This window comes from Chlamydotis macqueenii, chromosome 5 (genome assembly GCF_036417535.1).
Source record: "Chlamydotis macqueenii isolate bChlMac1 chromosome 5, bChlMac1.mat, whole genome shotgun sequence".
Lineage (NCBI taxonomy): Eukaryota > Metazoa > Chordata > Aves > Otidiformes > Otididae > Chlamydotis > Chlamydotis macqueenii.
Genome location: NC_141560.1, coordinates 66,098,816 through 66,113,605, shown reverse-complemented (window position 1 = coordinate 66,113,605; position 14,790 = coordinate 66,098,816). Strand labels below are relative to the sequence as shown.

The window sequence follows — 14,790 nt, the reverse complement described above, 5'->3', positions numbered from 1 at the left end:
ACATCCTTCGTGGAGCTGGTTACGTTGACCAGCTTCTGACGCAGCAAACTGGGTAAAACTTGGTTGTGATCGGATAATTACACTCTTCATTTCTCTGCAGCTTCTCAACCTTGCGTGAAGAGAGCCTACATTATACAGAGTAGCTCAGCTGTCTTAAAGTGCCATTATTCATAATTAAATTTTAAATTAAATTTTAAAATTTCAAGTGTGAAATAGCAGCACTATTTTGGATAAGTGTCTGCCTGAAAATTCTGAGGGGGTAAGGGGATAAAATCTCCTGGAACTCTTGCTGGTAACTTAGCCTCCACTAGTTTGAGATTAACATCCTACCTCTATTGTAAAAATGAAAAAAAAAAACGAAGTAATGAGGCAAACCTCTAAGCAACTGTCAAGACTTGAAAAACGATGTGGAACATGACGAGAGAATCCATACGTTGTGTGACTGATTCCACGAAGCATCTTCAATAGCCTCCTAGAATAGGACACGTGTTTTCTGCAGCGGCCTGGCACCATCAGCACCAGGAATTTGTTTTTTTCTTACCAGCAACTCAGCTGTCTGGGACTGCAGCATTTTTTGAGACATAAAGTTGTATATTTTTTAGCATTTAGTATTGTATTTTAACATAAAAGTTTTGGGAAAATAGCAGTATAACCCAGTAGTTCTAGTTGTGCAAATCACTGATCAGGAATGGTCGTTCTGCCCAGTTGTTCTGTTTATAGGTACACTTACTAGCAAGGGGGGGAAATGTTTTCTTTGTCATCAAGTAGTAGTTGGCTTCTGTGTGGTACTTTCAAGTATGCAATTGCAGGATTTTCTGAAGATATCAGTATGAACAGTTCAGAGTTCTCCACTGCCATTTGCAGGCTCACCTGACTGTTCTTACATGTGCTCAGTGTAAAGAAAAATTACTTAATTAGAAATCAGAAGTAACAGTTTCCAGACATATCCACCCAGTCCATGGACACCTCTCCTTTCCTTACAGTGTGGTGGAAATGGGCAAAGCCATCAGACTGGCTTTTCTTGTTCACGTGGCAGCTAGGAGCTTGCTAGTGCTGCTTGAGGAATGTTTCATCCCAGCTCTATGCCTTCTGTCATCCATTGCTCCAGGAAGGAGGAACACCAGCACCGGGCTGCCCTTGTCACTCCAGCAGGAACTAGTGGTTACCCTCTTCCCCCTTGCTGGTTTGGAGGGCTGGTGGCTGGTGGTCACTGGGAAGGTCAGAGCGGCTGAATGCTGCGTCTATGACCTGCAGCTGGATAGCCTGGCCATCCAGACCTTGCACGGTGCAGCTGAGAAAGAGGGGGCTCGATGTGCCTGACAGTCACCTGGCACAGAGGCCCCACCTGTGAAGGCTGAGGGTGGTGGAACACTGGAACAGGTTGCCCAGAGAGGTGGTGGATGCCCCATCCCTGGAAACGTTCAAGGCCAGGTTGGATGGGGCTCTGAGCAACCTGATCTGGTTGAAGATGTCCCTGCTTCCTGCAGGGACATTGGACTGGATGGCCTTTGAAGGTCCCTTCCAACCCTATCAATTGTATGATTCTATGAACAAGGAGCAGAAGTTGTGAGAAATCCCCAGTTGGTGTGAAATGCCTTGCTGGAACAGTCTAGTGAAGACACATTGGGTGGCAGCCACGGAGAACTTGACCCAAAATGCTCTGCCACCTCACTGGTGGAAATTGGAAGAAAATTCTACTGAAGGGAGAAGTTTCTGCTGTGATGCTGTGTGTGTGGGACAAAAACTAGACTTACAGCTCTATTTAATTTATCTGTCTCAGAAAAAAAAAAAAACATCTAGAGGCCATGCTGTAGAAGATATTTTTAATCATTGTTGTCTAGGTTTTCATTTTTATAATGACACCGTGATATGAGTAACTCAGGGAAAACAATAAACAGCCTTTTTATTGTTACAAGATTTCTCTTGGTAGGTGGCTAGCCTGAAAAATTGCTTTAACAGCAAACTGAAGTTTAATGCAAACACTGCAGTATATTTAAAGAGTAAATGCTTAACTTTACCACGAGGGAAATCTTTTTCTATAATAATTTTCATGGCTTCCTCTTGCATAACTAGCGAACTTCAATAATACTGGAGGTGGAGGGCTCGTTCTCTCCTAATTAACAGAGGTGTTATACAGGTACAAGTTCATTGACTTCAATAAATTGACATAAATGAAAGAGCTGAATACGTCTGGAGTCTTGGGGCAGGGTAACAGTAGACAAAGTAGATCTGCATATTTTAAAAGCCACATATAATGATCTTTATTCATATTACAAAGTATCCAGTGAAGTCCCTTCCTGCCTTAAACGTATCAAAGGCTCCTGCTGTAGCCTGTGAAGGAGATCCCCCTCTCTCTCTGCGGCATGCAGTGGCTCTTTCAGATTCTGATTCTTGGGACTGGAACTATTTCAAGAGAGTGCTTTGTGATGAACATTAAGTTTGATGACACCAAAAACTGCACTCTTGTGGAACAGAGGTACCGCTGACAGCAGTGTAGGCTTTCTCTGTCCGGTGGTAAAGTTTAGGGCTGCCACCATCCATGATTTTCCCGGCAGCATCACATTTGTACATAGCAATGGTTGTCTGTAAACAGAAGCATCAGTTAATGAAATTAAGGCCATGAAAAGCAGTCTTGCTGAATGTGAGCACTGTGGTGTAACATCCGTGTTGAAGGTAGTTGCTGGGGCTCTTTTTGTAGTCAGTGGAGACAAATAAGAGTTCCACTCCTCTGGTCCTAAAGCAGGTTTCTGGCAAGGTCAGCTGAATCGTGATCCAGATGTTCCTGTTGGTTAGGAGCGTTGGGGATGGTGCGTATGATGTTCAGGTGTAGGTCACTGTGGTACATGTCTGAAGTTAGGTGAGGTAGACCCTTCTGTACAAGCTTCTCCCATCCAAGAAAAGGTGTAAATTCCCATTTGGCTGATGGCCTTTGCCATTGTAACATAAATTACATGTAACTCACATCAATAGCTTCCAGAAGCTTTATTATTCTTTTTTTTTTTTTTTTTTTTTTTTTTTTTAAATCTAGAAGTTGTGTCTAGCAGGATTGGTTGCATGTGGGTTTTTTTTTTTCAGGTTGGTGTTTTGCTCCAAACCATTTACAAAGCTTACTATCACAGATTTAGATGAGATTCTGCTTGACATGTGTTTTACGTGACTGAGTTATCCATTACCAGTTCAGCAACATCTGTGATAGGAAGACAAGAAACTCACCTCAGCTTCTTGCCGTAAAAGAAAATTCTGATGTGGTTTTCTATTAACACTAGGTGTTATGAGGAGTCTCTTCGAAGCAAGTTCAGGTTTCTTAATTGAATGGCAAAGTAGATGCCTCAAAGCCCTTTGAATCTGGCAAGCTTCGTGTAGGATTTTAAAGTTAGTGATGAATCTTCCCTGAGAGACAGTCAGAAAGTAAAGGCTTAAGTATTTTTTCCTGTCACTTGTTTTGCCATTTTGAAGAAAAATATTTATAGTAAGTTCATATACAGCATTCAGGTAGTTATAACCTGCATTCTAAAGTTAAAAGAAGAGCCTTTGCTTAGGTTAACCACTCCATTAAATATGTGAATAGTACTTAAATTATTTGGTGAGCCACTTAAGAAAGATGAGAAAATTGTGTACAAAACCAGTACATGAACTACTAGATGGATGGATTTAATGGATGTATGAAATATATTGTGGACAAACAATGTAAAGAACTATTTAGGTGGGTGCATTATATATATCCAGTTGTCAGAATTTCCCTTGCCCCTCTCTGCTAACCCAGAGGAGCTTTCTGGTGGCCTTAAACTTCTGTTTCTCGTGATCTTGTCTTAAGCAAATGCCTACAGGAATACCTGTATTTAGTACACAGGAAAAAGCATCTGTGTCCCCAGAGGAGCTGGGTAGTTCGTTCTGGGAAGAGTGCTCTGTGCTTGAGTTCCTTTTACACTGAAAGACGGGTGGAATAAATTCATCCAGCCGTTTATTTTGCTCATATGCTTTCTAGCAGTGTTGTTAAATTCAAGTGGATGTGAATGCCATGCTTTGTGCCGGACAATTCAGCATTGTCCAGGTGTCAGGAATTTTCTGATCTGGCATACTCTGTCGTGCCTTACAAGTTTTCTGTAAGGCACAGAAAACCCATCTTAAGTAAACTGGATAAGGGGTGTGTGGGGGAATGCTCAATTCTGTCTGCGTCATGCTGACTTTGGATGTGGGTAGTATTAGCGTTTTAGGGTTTCGGATAATTTCATATGCAGAAGGGCAAGTATCAACAGCCTCTGGGTTGCCTAAGCAATTAGGCAATGGTTGTGTGCTTTACACTCCTGCATCTTAATTGTCCTAATTCCATCTAAACTATATTTTGGTTGCTTAAATGTATCTGTGGATTTGACCTGTTACCGTCAGGTAGTCCACTGCCTTAAACAGAGGGCTATCCTGAAACTGGTACAGATGTAGCAAAAGTTTATAGTATGTTAAAATGGTCATCCTCTTATTTGTTTTTTGGGAACTAGATATTCTAGAGGGTCAGTATATTGGAAACCTTCATTGTTTTCCAGTACTTGTGTTTTGTTTCAGGGAGATTAAAATAAATATCCAGTTATCACATGTTAAAATTCCTAAAGCATACCATATCTTTGCAGTCAAAGGTAATAAAACTTTGTCCAAGAAATCTCAGAAGGAAACTGCAGCCAGTCTTCCTGTGTAAATATTTTTACAGTCAGGAGGAAAATTGCAGTACTTGAATAATACTTTAGAATTAAGGTGGAGATACACACACACACATATATATTTATATATTTACATATGTGTGTTTGTGTACATATTTGTATATAAATACATAAAAGAAAAGATATTCCGTCTGGATATGAATCAATTTTTTTTATAGAAGAGGTTTTAGTCTGTAAGTACGTCTCTGTAGCTGTGGCTTGGACTGCATTTCAAGTGAAGGTTGACAATTACTGTGTTCCAGTAGGACTACTGCATGCAAACAACAGAAAGTAGAAATCAATATTCTGCTTTGCTATACTCAGTTAAATTAAATTATATTAAAAAAAAAAAAGGAGACCCAAGGATCCAGGATAACCTAGTTCTAACCTGTAGCAAAGGAGAGAAAAAAACCAAAAAAAACCAAAAAAAACCAAAACCAAACCTTCCGGCAACTCCAATATGTTTTAGTGAGAAAAAAGACTGAAGCTAATGAGGTTTCCCTGTATGAAGACAACTGTCAAGACTTTGGCCCTGGCAGAGCATCAATATTTTGCCCTGTGAGTTTAAGAACAAAAACAACAGAAAATGACTCTCAACAAATATGCAGACTTTGAAATGGTGAAACTGTCTATTAAAAATATATGTAATGATTTATTGATTCAGGGGGAGGCCTAGTATTTTTTAGACTTAAAAAAAAAAACATTAGACCAGATCTTATTTTCTAATTTAAGGTTTGGATGCATCATCTTTCTGCAGTATGGTATGCAGCTGCCTTTAAATAAAAGTGTATCTATAGAAAGCAGTCCGGCTGTGAAAGGAGAAAGGAGCTTTGCAGAACTCCGTTGCTGTAGCTAAAGTTGTGTTTACAAGAGGTGGATTCTGTGTTCTCTTTTCCATAGTAGCCACAGTAGGAATTAAGGTGTGTGTATGTACTTTAAACCTTTATCTTTTGAACGTAGTTGGTAGTAGCTCTTACTGTTGGTTTGTGGAGCTCATCTTGAGGTGTTTTTTAAAAAGAGACTGTTGGTGTGGTATGTATTGAATGGACTACAGAAACAAAAGACAGTGAAGATGATGATTAATCAAATTGGAGTCCTGCTAAACAAAGAGATTTTTTTAATTTGTGAGTCTGAATACACCCTCTACGCCTCAAAAAATGTAAGCAACAGATAATGAATGTTCCTAAAGGTTTAGGCTGGAGGAAGGGAGAGGAGAATCATCTTAAAATGGTCTTTCTGCTATACTGACTCCTTCAGTAATAAAATGCTCTTCGTGGTGTTTTAGGAACTCCAGGAAGGCATTCTCCCTCCGACGATTTCATTAAAGAAGCCAAAATGTGGAGGGCGGTTGCTAACGTCCTGCTGAGGGCCAAAGTCCCCGGAGGCAGGGCGTGCTGCCTGCCGCCAGCGCAGAAGGGCAGGAGCTTGCTCACCGGGACCACTCAGCATCGCTGGCACGGCACCGCACCAGGGGTCCGCACCGCCCGGCTGCTCAGCATGGACCTGGGGATACAGAAGGTGGAAGCTCTGGACGCGGGACATTTTGTCCGTGTGGAGTGGGAGGACGGGAGCGAGAGCCGCTACCCCTGCGTCTGGCTGAGGGACAACTGCCAGTGTCCCCACTGCTTCCTGCGCTCGGCTAGGGCACGCAAGCTGGTCTTCGAGGACCTGGACGTGAACATCGTGGTGAAGGAAGTCGCTCTGGCAGATAGAAAAAAGGTATTTGAAGCAAATCTTCATTCATCTTCTCATGAAACTTGTCTAACAATGCTTGTTAATCTGTAAATTAGAGGCAATCCCAGGATGTACTGTAGTTGAAAATCGTTTATCCACAAACTCTACTGTGTATTGGCAAAGCTTTTAGGAATAATTGCAATTTTGGGGAACTCGGATCTTCCCACCTTTATATCAAACTTCACTTTATAGGTGTTATGTAGAGAGCACAGAAAGCCAGGCTTTGGGTTTTAGAATGTAACTGTGCTTTTGAAAATTCTGCTATATGTTTCTTCATCACCATACGTTGAAAGTATAGGCATTCCCCACACTTCAATTACATTTTGACATATGTCTTTTTTTGCTTTATTCTGTAAGCAAATATCCTGCGAATCAGAAAAACAAATGGAAAAGTGATGATGACCTTAACCCTTAACAAAAATATCAGTTTATTAGCTGGTTTCCACTGTGCAAAAGCCTTCATCTCAGAGCAAGCACTCAAGCCAAAGTTTGACACAATATTCAGAGTTGGCCTGTCTGTGTCTGTATCTGTATCTTCCTGTTCTACATTAATATTTGTTCATGAAAAAGAGAGGTTATTGGGCGAGAGAGGACAGGAACTGCCCTCCCTATGAATGCTAATCTTTCCTGCCGTATAAAAACCTTAATATGTCATTTAGATTTTATAAGTTTTATTAAAAGCAGTACATGGCTCCTTTGATACGCAAACTCACTTCCTTCATTTTACAGTTAAAGAAGTTTTAAACATGTTAAAGATGCAGCGGTCAGCCCTTTAGCAGCTGGGGGAGCCCCGCTGGAGGGTGAGTTTTCCGATGCTGACCCATGCAGGAGCATAGCTCGGCTGCAGGGTAAGGGTCTGTATTGAGGAATTCTGGGCTCCCAAGCTGATTATTTGTCAACAGAATTAATGCCGTGGAAATTCATGCTTTGAATAGCAAATGTACTGTCATAGTAGAGGGATTGTCTGCTTCCGTTTATTCTCTGGAATTGAGGGAAGCACAGCACTAATCCTAAACTGATATGAGTGTGTTACCTTGATGTGAGTGAGCAGAACTATGTGAAACGGGAATCAATATCCACTCAACAGCCCTGAGAATTCAGCTGAGGGTGTGTGCTGCGCCTGAGCTCTTTTGGTTCATGACAAGCAAAGGCATATGCTTTCTTTCCTTTTTTTTCCCTCAGGAATTAAATAAATTTTTTTAAGATTTTTTTTTTTTTTTAAAGAGGGAAGACTTTTCAGAACTAGGATTTATCTCCTAGCATTTCTTTCTTGTCCTTTTTCTTTTTTTTAACAAGCTGCCAGTGTTTTGGAAGATATTTTTGCTCTCTTCTGAGTTGTGGTGTAGCACTGTCCCCAGTGATAATGTGCCAGCTTTTGCGATTCTCCTCTTTCTGCTAAGCACAGCTCCCACAGTGAAAGCAGCCCACACAAACAGCGAATTAGGTTGTGGGTTCGTGTGAAAATGACCATTTATAAAAGGTGTCAGAATTTGGATGATGTTCAGGCTAGGTTTTCATTACATGTTTGCCATTATGCTCCAGGGAAGGCTTAACTGTGTTATTAATCTAAGTATTACTTTTGTACTTTCTAAGGATTTTTTTGGTTGTTCTGGATGATGGTTTTTTGGGAAATTTTTTTACTCTAAAATTATCTTTCATTTTGTATTGGAAGATCTCTATTACATGGCCTGATGAACATGCAAGCGAATATGAAGCTGAGTGGTTGAAGAAACGATGCTTCTCTGAAGAAGCCAGAGCAGAAATGCAAAAAGATTTATTTTTACCAGGTAGGAATTAAAACCACATCTGTCATACTTGTTTCAAATGTGAGGGATCTGATACCGACAGTCTTGCCTGGAGGTCCCTGCATGAGGACTAGGTCTACCCGGCTGGAGCAGTGGGGGGCACTCTTGGTGCTCAGTGCCAGGCTTGCTTACCCTTTCTCTCTTCTAACCTCTGGACCTGAGAGGAGTTCAGCTGCTTGGGCTGCACTGGCTTTCCTAAAAGCCTTTTCCTTCTAGAAAGGGTTAGGAGGTCTCAGAAATGAGCTTTGTGGACCTGCAGTGGTCTATGTGACAATGCAAGTGTGTGTGTGCTGTTTAAATTATTTAAATTTTTATTTTTAGAAAGATTATTTAGAATTGCAAGGGAGTTATAACTGAAATTTTAAAAATTCTGTTTCCATGGCCTTCTGTTAAAAAGTAACTGTGTAGCGTAGCAATGTCAGGTGCTGAAGTTCAGGTCGTGTTTGCCCTCTGTCCCCTATTTACTGCAGTAGTTGACTGTCTTTTGGTCATGAAGCGTTTTGTGCAACCAGTAGTGTAACATTTACGCAGTACAAATCACTCGCCCATCTGAGTGAATAATTATAAACCCTCTAGGTCTGTCACCATGCACATCATCATTTTTTTGGCAGTCTTTCAGATTGCGAGCTTGAAACGTGTGAAAGCTTGCAAGATTTCTGCTGTTGCGCTTGACAGTGTTCCTGTGAGATCTGCTGTTGCAGAAAGTTGTGGGTCTGTGTTCAGAGTTAAGGTTGTATCCATTAAAATAGGATATTACTTTAGAAGAAGGAGTCTAGAGGCAGGCTGGTGGTGTGAAACTCAGATCCAGGTATCAGTTTCCTCAGAACTCAGCAAAGGCAAATCTGCAATTGGTTAATGCTTGGGGTTTTTTTGATGTTTTTTTGTTCTAACAAATAAAAGGAAGAATGTTTGGGATTTTTTACATGAAAGATGAGAAATGGGAAAATATGTGGCTCTAGGTATCTCCAGCATCCGAGCTTTGGGACTTTAGGGACAACTAAAGCGGCCCATTATCTTTCCCAGTTTCTGCAGGTCAAATATTCCTTAGCTCCTACCACTCATTCTCCTAAGCAAAAGTTCTTAAGATTCAGCCTTTTATATAGAATCATAGAATCATAGAATCATAGAATCATAGAATGGTTAGGGTTGGAAGGGACCTTCAAAGGTCATCTAGTCCAACCCCCCTGCAAGGAGCAGGGACATCCCCAACTAGATCAGGTTGCTCAGAGCCTCATCCAGCCTGGCCTTGAACGTTTCCAGAGATGGGGCCTCCACCACCTTTCTGGGCAACCTGCTCCAGTGTTCTACAACTCGCATTGTGAAAAATTTTTTCCTAATTTCCAATCTAAATCTACCACCCCACTATTTTAAAACCATTACCCCTTGTCTTATTGCAACAGGCCCTACTGAACAGCCTCTCCCCATCTTTCTTGTAGGCCCCCTTGAGGTACTGGAAGACCGCTATCAGGTCTCCCCGGAGCCTCCTCTTCTCCAGGCTGAACAGCCCCAACTCTCTCAGCCTGTCCTCATAAGAGAGGTGCTCCAGCCCTTTTATCATCTTCGTGGCCCTCCTCTGGACCTTCTCCAACTGGTCCATGTCCTTCTTGTGTTGGGGGCTCCAGAACTGGACACAGTACTCCAGGTGGGGTCTCACCAGGGCAGAGTAGAGGGGGAGAATCCCCTCCCTCGACCTGCTGGCCACGTTCCTCTTGATGCAGCCCAGGATGCGGTTGGCCTTCTGGGCCGCAAGGGCGCATTGCCGGCTCATGGTGAGCTTCTCATCCACCAGCACTCCCAAGTCCTTCTCCTCAGGGCTGCTCTCAACCCATTCTCCGCCCAGCCTGTATTTGTGCCTGGGATTGCCATGACCCAGGTGCAGGACCTTGCACTTGGCCTGGTTGAACTTCATGAGGTTGGCATGGGCCCACCTCTCCAGCCTGTCAAGGTCCCTCTGGATGGCATCCCTCCCTTCCAGTGTGTCGACGGCACCGCACAACTTGGTGTCATCGGCAAACTTGCTGAGGGTGCACTCTATCCCACTGTCCATGTTGCCGACAAAGATGTTGAACAGGGCCGGGCCCAGCACGGACCCCTGAGGGACGCCACTCGTGACCGGTCTCCACCTGGACATTGAGCCGTTGACCACCACTCTCTGAGTGCGGCCATCCAGCCCACTCCTTATCCACCGAGTGGTCCATTCATCAAACCCATTTCTCTCCAGTTTAGAGGGAAGGATGTCGTGTGGGACAGTGTCAAAAGCTTTGCACAAGTCCAGGTAGATGATGTCAGTTGCTCGTCCCTTGTCCACCGATGCCGTTACCCCGTCATAGAAGGGCCACCAAATTGGTCAAGCACGATCTGCCCTTGGTGAAGCCATGTTGGCTGTCACCAACCACCTCCTTGCTCTCCATGTTCCTTAGCATGGTTTCCAGGAGAATCTGCTCCATGACCTTGCCAGGCACAGAGGTGAGGCTGACCGGCCTGTAGTTACCCGGGTCTTCCTTATTCCCCTTTTTAAAAATATCTGACGTACAACTTAAGTGATGAGTAATATTTCCATCCATTTCAATGGATCATATAACAGACTCTTCGTTGTTCAAAATGGAACTTCCCCCCCCCCCAGCGATATAAAAGTTCCTGTCTACTTTAGCTTTGGCAAGAGTAAACTACACTGTTTACTATTTGGGAGGGTTGGCCATGTTCACAGAATGAACGTGGTGAAGATGCAAGCCTCATTCAGGGAAACTAGACTTGATTTCTCAGGTAGCAAGAATTTTTATTTGGAAAAATGAAGGTGCTGTGGAAGCTAACAAAATGTGCAGTGGCCTTTGGGGGAGCATGTAAATGAATGTAAAGGGAATGTTGCTCTAATTAATGCCCAGACAAATTCGTCTAGATCTCTGGTTATGGTATCAATAATGGTAGCGATGGTATCAATAACTGAGATTTCAGTATTTCAGTTATGATGCTACTTTTTTTCAGTCATTATGAAGGCTAGCTGGCTGTGGTTTGCCTTCGTATGCACACGTTTACACAGTGCTTCCTCTCAGTATCTAAATGCAATGCTTGTTTTGGAGGCCAGTTGTCCCCTCTGCCACTGCTGATGTCCAGTGGTGCCATGTAGGTAAAATACACACCGAAGTTTGATTCTTTGGGCAATGCTTTTGCAAATTCTGTTTCCCATGGTAGATGTAAAGAAATATGTTTATAAAAGTTGCACTAAAAAAGGGCCTGCGTTAACTTTGACTTTGTTTAGTAGTGTCATTCTGCTCTTCCTCGTATTCTCAGAGAAGATCTGGCTCGTTATGATGCGTAGCTTCTCCCAGCTTTTCTGAGGTTTCAGTTGCAAAAAAGACTGCCATTACAAAGCGTGGGAGCTTGCTTGCTGGCTGGTTTAAGACCTGTTTCTCATTGTGTGCCGGGGTAAGTTTAGAATTCACTTCCTTCTGGTCAGTGAAGTTACACACTGCAAATTACATGCCCTTAAGTAGCTAATAATATCCCAGCAGTATAATCTTACAGACGATGATACGGAATGCCAGCCCTGCATGCTGGTTCAACAAATATAAGAGCAAGCTCATCAGACTGCTGTAGTTAGAGGTTAACCTTCACTGCTGACATTATCATAGCTGTGGCTTTTCTCATTTTTTTCTTTTTTTTTTCTTTTTTTTCAAGTGGTTATTTGCTTTTCATGTTGCTTTTGTGATGGTTTTTCATTTTAATTTCTAATTCAAAAAATTAGAAGTCGGGAGTGTGTCAAACTTGAAGAGAAGAGTAGGTCAGATTTTCACTGCATGACAGAAGTGGCTATAAATAGCTCTATGGCAACATGTCAAGTTTCCTTTTTTTTGTGAACACTGCCAGATCCTACACGTGTGGTGTGCAAAGTTCACTGTTTGTGTATACCAAGGCTCATTTCAGGCCAGCTTGAAGATACTTCAAAAAGAGCAGCAAAAGAGCCATCTTCTACTTCTCCAGTTCTGATGTCTTAAAGTTATTTTTCTTTTTCCCTCCTGTTTACTTGTATTCTCCCCAACAAACTTCACAGGAGTGATTTACCACCTTGTGCAGTCTCTCTGTAACTCAGATTTGGTGTGTGGTAGAGGAAGCTTGTGGGAGACACTGAGTATGCCAGGTGTTACCCAGCTTCTCACTGGATTACGTTTGCTGAGGCTCATTTTCCAAGACACTGGCATCCCAGCAACAGGATGTGGGCGGGAAAAAAATTGAATAATATCACAATGATATTTTTCTGTTGGGTGGAAGAAAAGAAGATTCAGCAGAGGTAGTACCTGGTGCTACTTAGTATTTTTAACTTTAGGTTAGATTAAGGTTTTAAGCTAAAGTTAAAGGTTTCAGATGATGATGGTCCTTTAAAATGTGATAATATGATATTGGATATATATCCAGCTCCACCAAAGTTTGAATTGGGATGATAACAGCATCAAGGGTGCTTTCAGTTTCTCTACTAGGTCCTGAGAGATGATAATTTTACGAGGAAGAAGTTAAAAGTTGTTTTTTTACTAAAAGAGTTTTGATCATTTGAATTATGCTGTAGTAATAATTAACAAGAGCTGCTCCCCTGAGTTAGGCTGCCCTATACATAATTCACAATACAGAAGAAAATACGTTTGGCCTTCAACAAATGTTAAAGTACACATTGTAGACAAAGTAATTTTAGATTAAGTAAAGTAATCTATGATGTCTAGACTTTCTTTCCCACATGACTCCAATATAGAAGGTTTTGACCAGTGCTGTCCCAATCTGCATAGTAAATGCTGAATAATTCCAAGTGTTTGTGGATGCACACAGACCATCTGCAGGAACTGGGCAAAGGACATCTTCTCATTTTGTACACTCTAATGTAGATGGCTTTTTGTGACTAACTTGGTGTGATCAAGAGATGGTATTCTTTTTTTTTTCCTCTGAATTATCATTCTGAAATTGAAAGAGGCAGTGACTCATTAATTCTCTCAAAAGTATTTCATTCTTCCCATTTTGAAAAGTGCGTGTATCTGGGGTTTTATTAGTCGTAATGTAAATGGTCAATAAAGACACAAAATCATTCTACAAGACCTTTGTTTTTATCCCTTGCAAATTGTTCAGCTGCATTTGTAAACATAAAGATTTTTAATTCGTCAACTGCAGCTGTGCTGTGCAAGTGAGACCTAAGGCTACCCAGGCGCTAATGGCTCACTCTTGTCTTTCTTACCCTTCAGCTTTCACAGTTTATGTTTTCAGATTTCTGCTATAGTACAATGGGAACTGTATTAACTGTGGTTACGCAGTGGGAAAAAATGTGCTATGCTGACACGATAGAATAATGAAGAACGTGAGTGGGATCGATTACGCCAAGGAAATACTGTGAAAGACTGCAGTCCCTGTTTAGTGCAGCTTCTTGATAGATTTTCAGGCTGAAGGGTCGGATAAAAATGGGCATGAAGTTCCTATTGTTTGGTATATGGGAGAATAACATACCCTGTGGGGCACACAATTTTCATATAGACTTTTTAAAAAATATTGTTACATGGAAGAACTTAAGTATCTTCACATCACAGGATCTTTCTGGTTTTATGATGTATGCTTTCCTGTCCTTTTTCCAAAGAAATAGAGACCTGCTAATTTGTCAAATTATAAATATTGGACAACATACAACATTTTTGTCTGGGGCTGAGAAGAAAATCTTTATAAATACTGCTTATTTTAGTGTAGACCTATTACTTGTCTCCTACTACTATTGTACTTACCTGGCTGTGATGGTCTCTGGGACTGGTCAGGAGAGGAAGTCTTTCACTGCTTTTTATACAAATATGAGTTGTTTAAAAATAGCTCATGCATATATCAAACCTATGTGTTAGAAGTCAGACCTTAGATCTGTTGTAGCTGCCAGGAGGATTAAAACTGGCACCAGTATATTTGAATTAAGCTCTAAGATCTCTCTGAAAAGACCCCACAATGACTAATATGCAGAGCATAAAGATTAAAAAGGCTATAGGAAATTATGTGTTAAAATGATGTGGAAACTGCCATATAATCTACTCACTGTGACTTACTGTATGCACCTGGTGTAAGTAAATATCCAGCAGTCAACTGCAGAAAGCCAGCATGATTGTTAGCCAATTTCCTCTTTGCTAATAGTAAAAACATTAATTATACATACAGCCGTGAGCTAACATTTAAATGCTGTAAGTTTCTCTCCATTTTGTGTGGCTTGCTGCAAAGGAATCACTTTATTTTAGTCATGGCTCTAAAATTTTTTTCCACTCCTTTCTATTCATGGAGGTTATGCCTTTCTAATATTTTGAAAGGTTTATGCAGTGCAACAGACAGTGGTTTGGCTTGTGCTCTAGGTATGCAAGTTTGTTGTTTGATTGTTTTTCATCCTTTTCTTTGGCGTATGTGGTGTTAAACAAAGTGGTCAGATTCATATTCTTAGCATAAAGCATTTGACCCTGTTGTACATGAAATTTTCATGGATGCGCTAACAAAATGTGTCATCTTTAAAAAATAGTCAGAGAGTAGCTGTAACGGTTTACCGTCCAGACAGAATGATGTATCAAGAT

General features: G+C 41.4%; 1 protein-coding gene across 1 annotated transcript in view; it reads left to right on the top strand.

Moving 5' to 3' along the window:
* Positions 1-14,790, top strand: part of BBOX1 (gamma-butyrobetaine hydroxylase 1) — a 41,739-nt gene that overhangs the window by 660 nt on the left and 26,289 nt on the right. Inside the window, exons 2-3 of the mRNA XM_086749122.1 lie at positions 5,974-6,407; positions 8,095-8,209. Of these exons, the coding sequence (XP_086605248.1) occupies positions 6,024-6,407; positions 8,095-8,209 (499 nt within the window). The 5' untranslated portion in view covers positions 5,974-6,023. The remainder of the gene's footprint in view (positions 1-5,973; positions 6,408-8,094; positions 8,210-14,790) is intronic.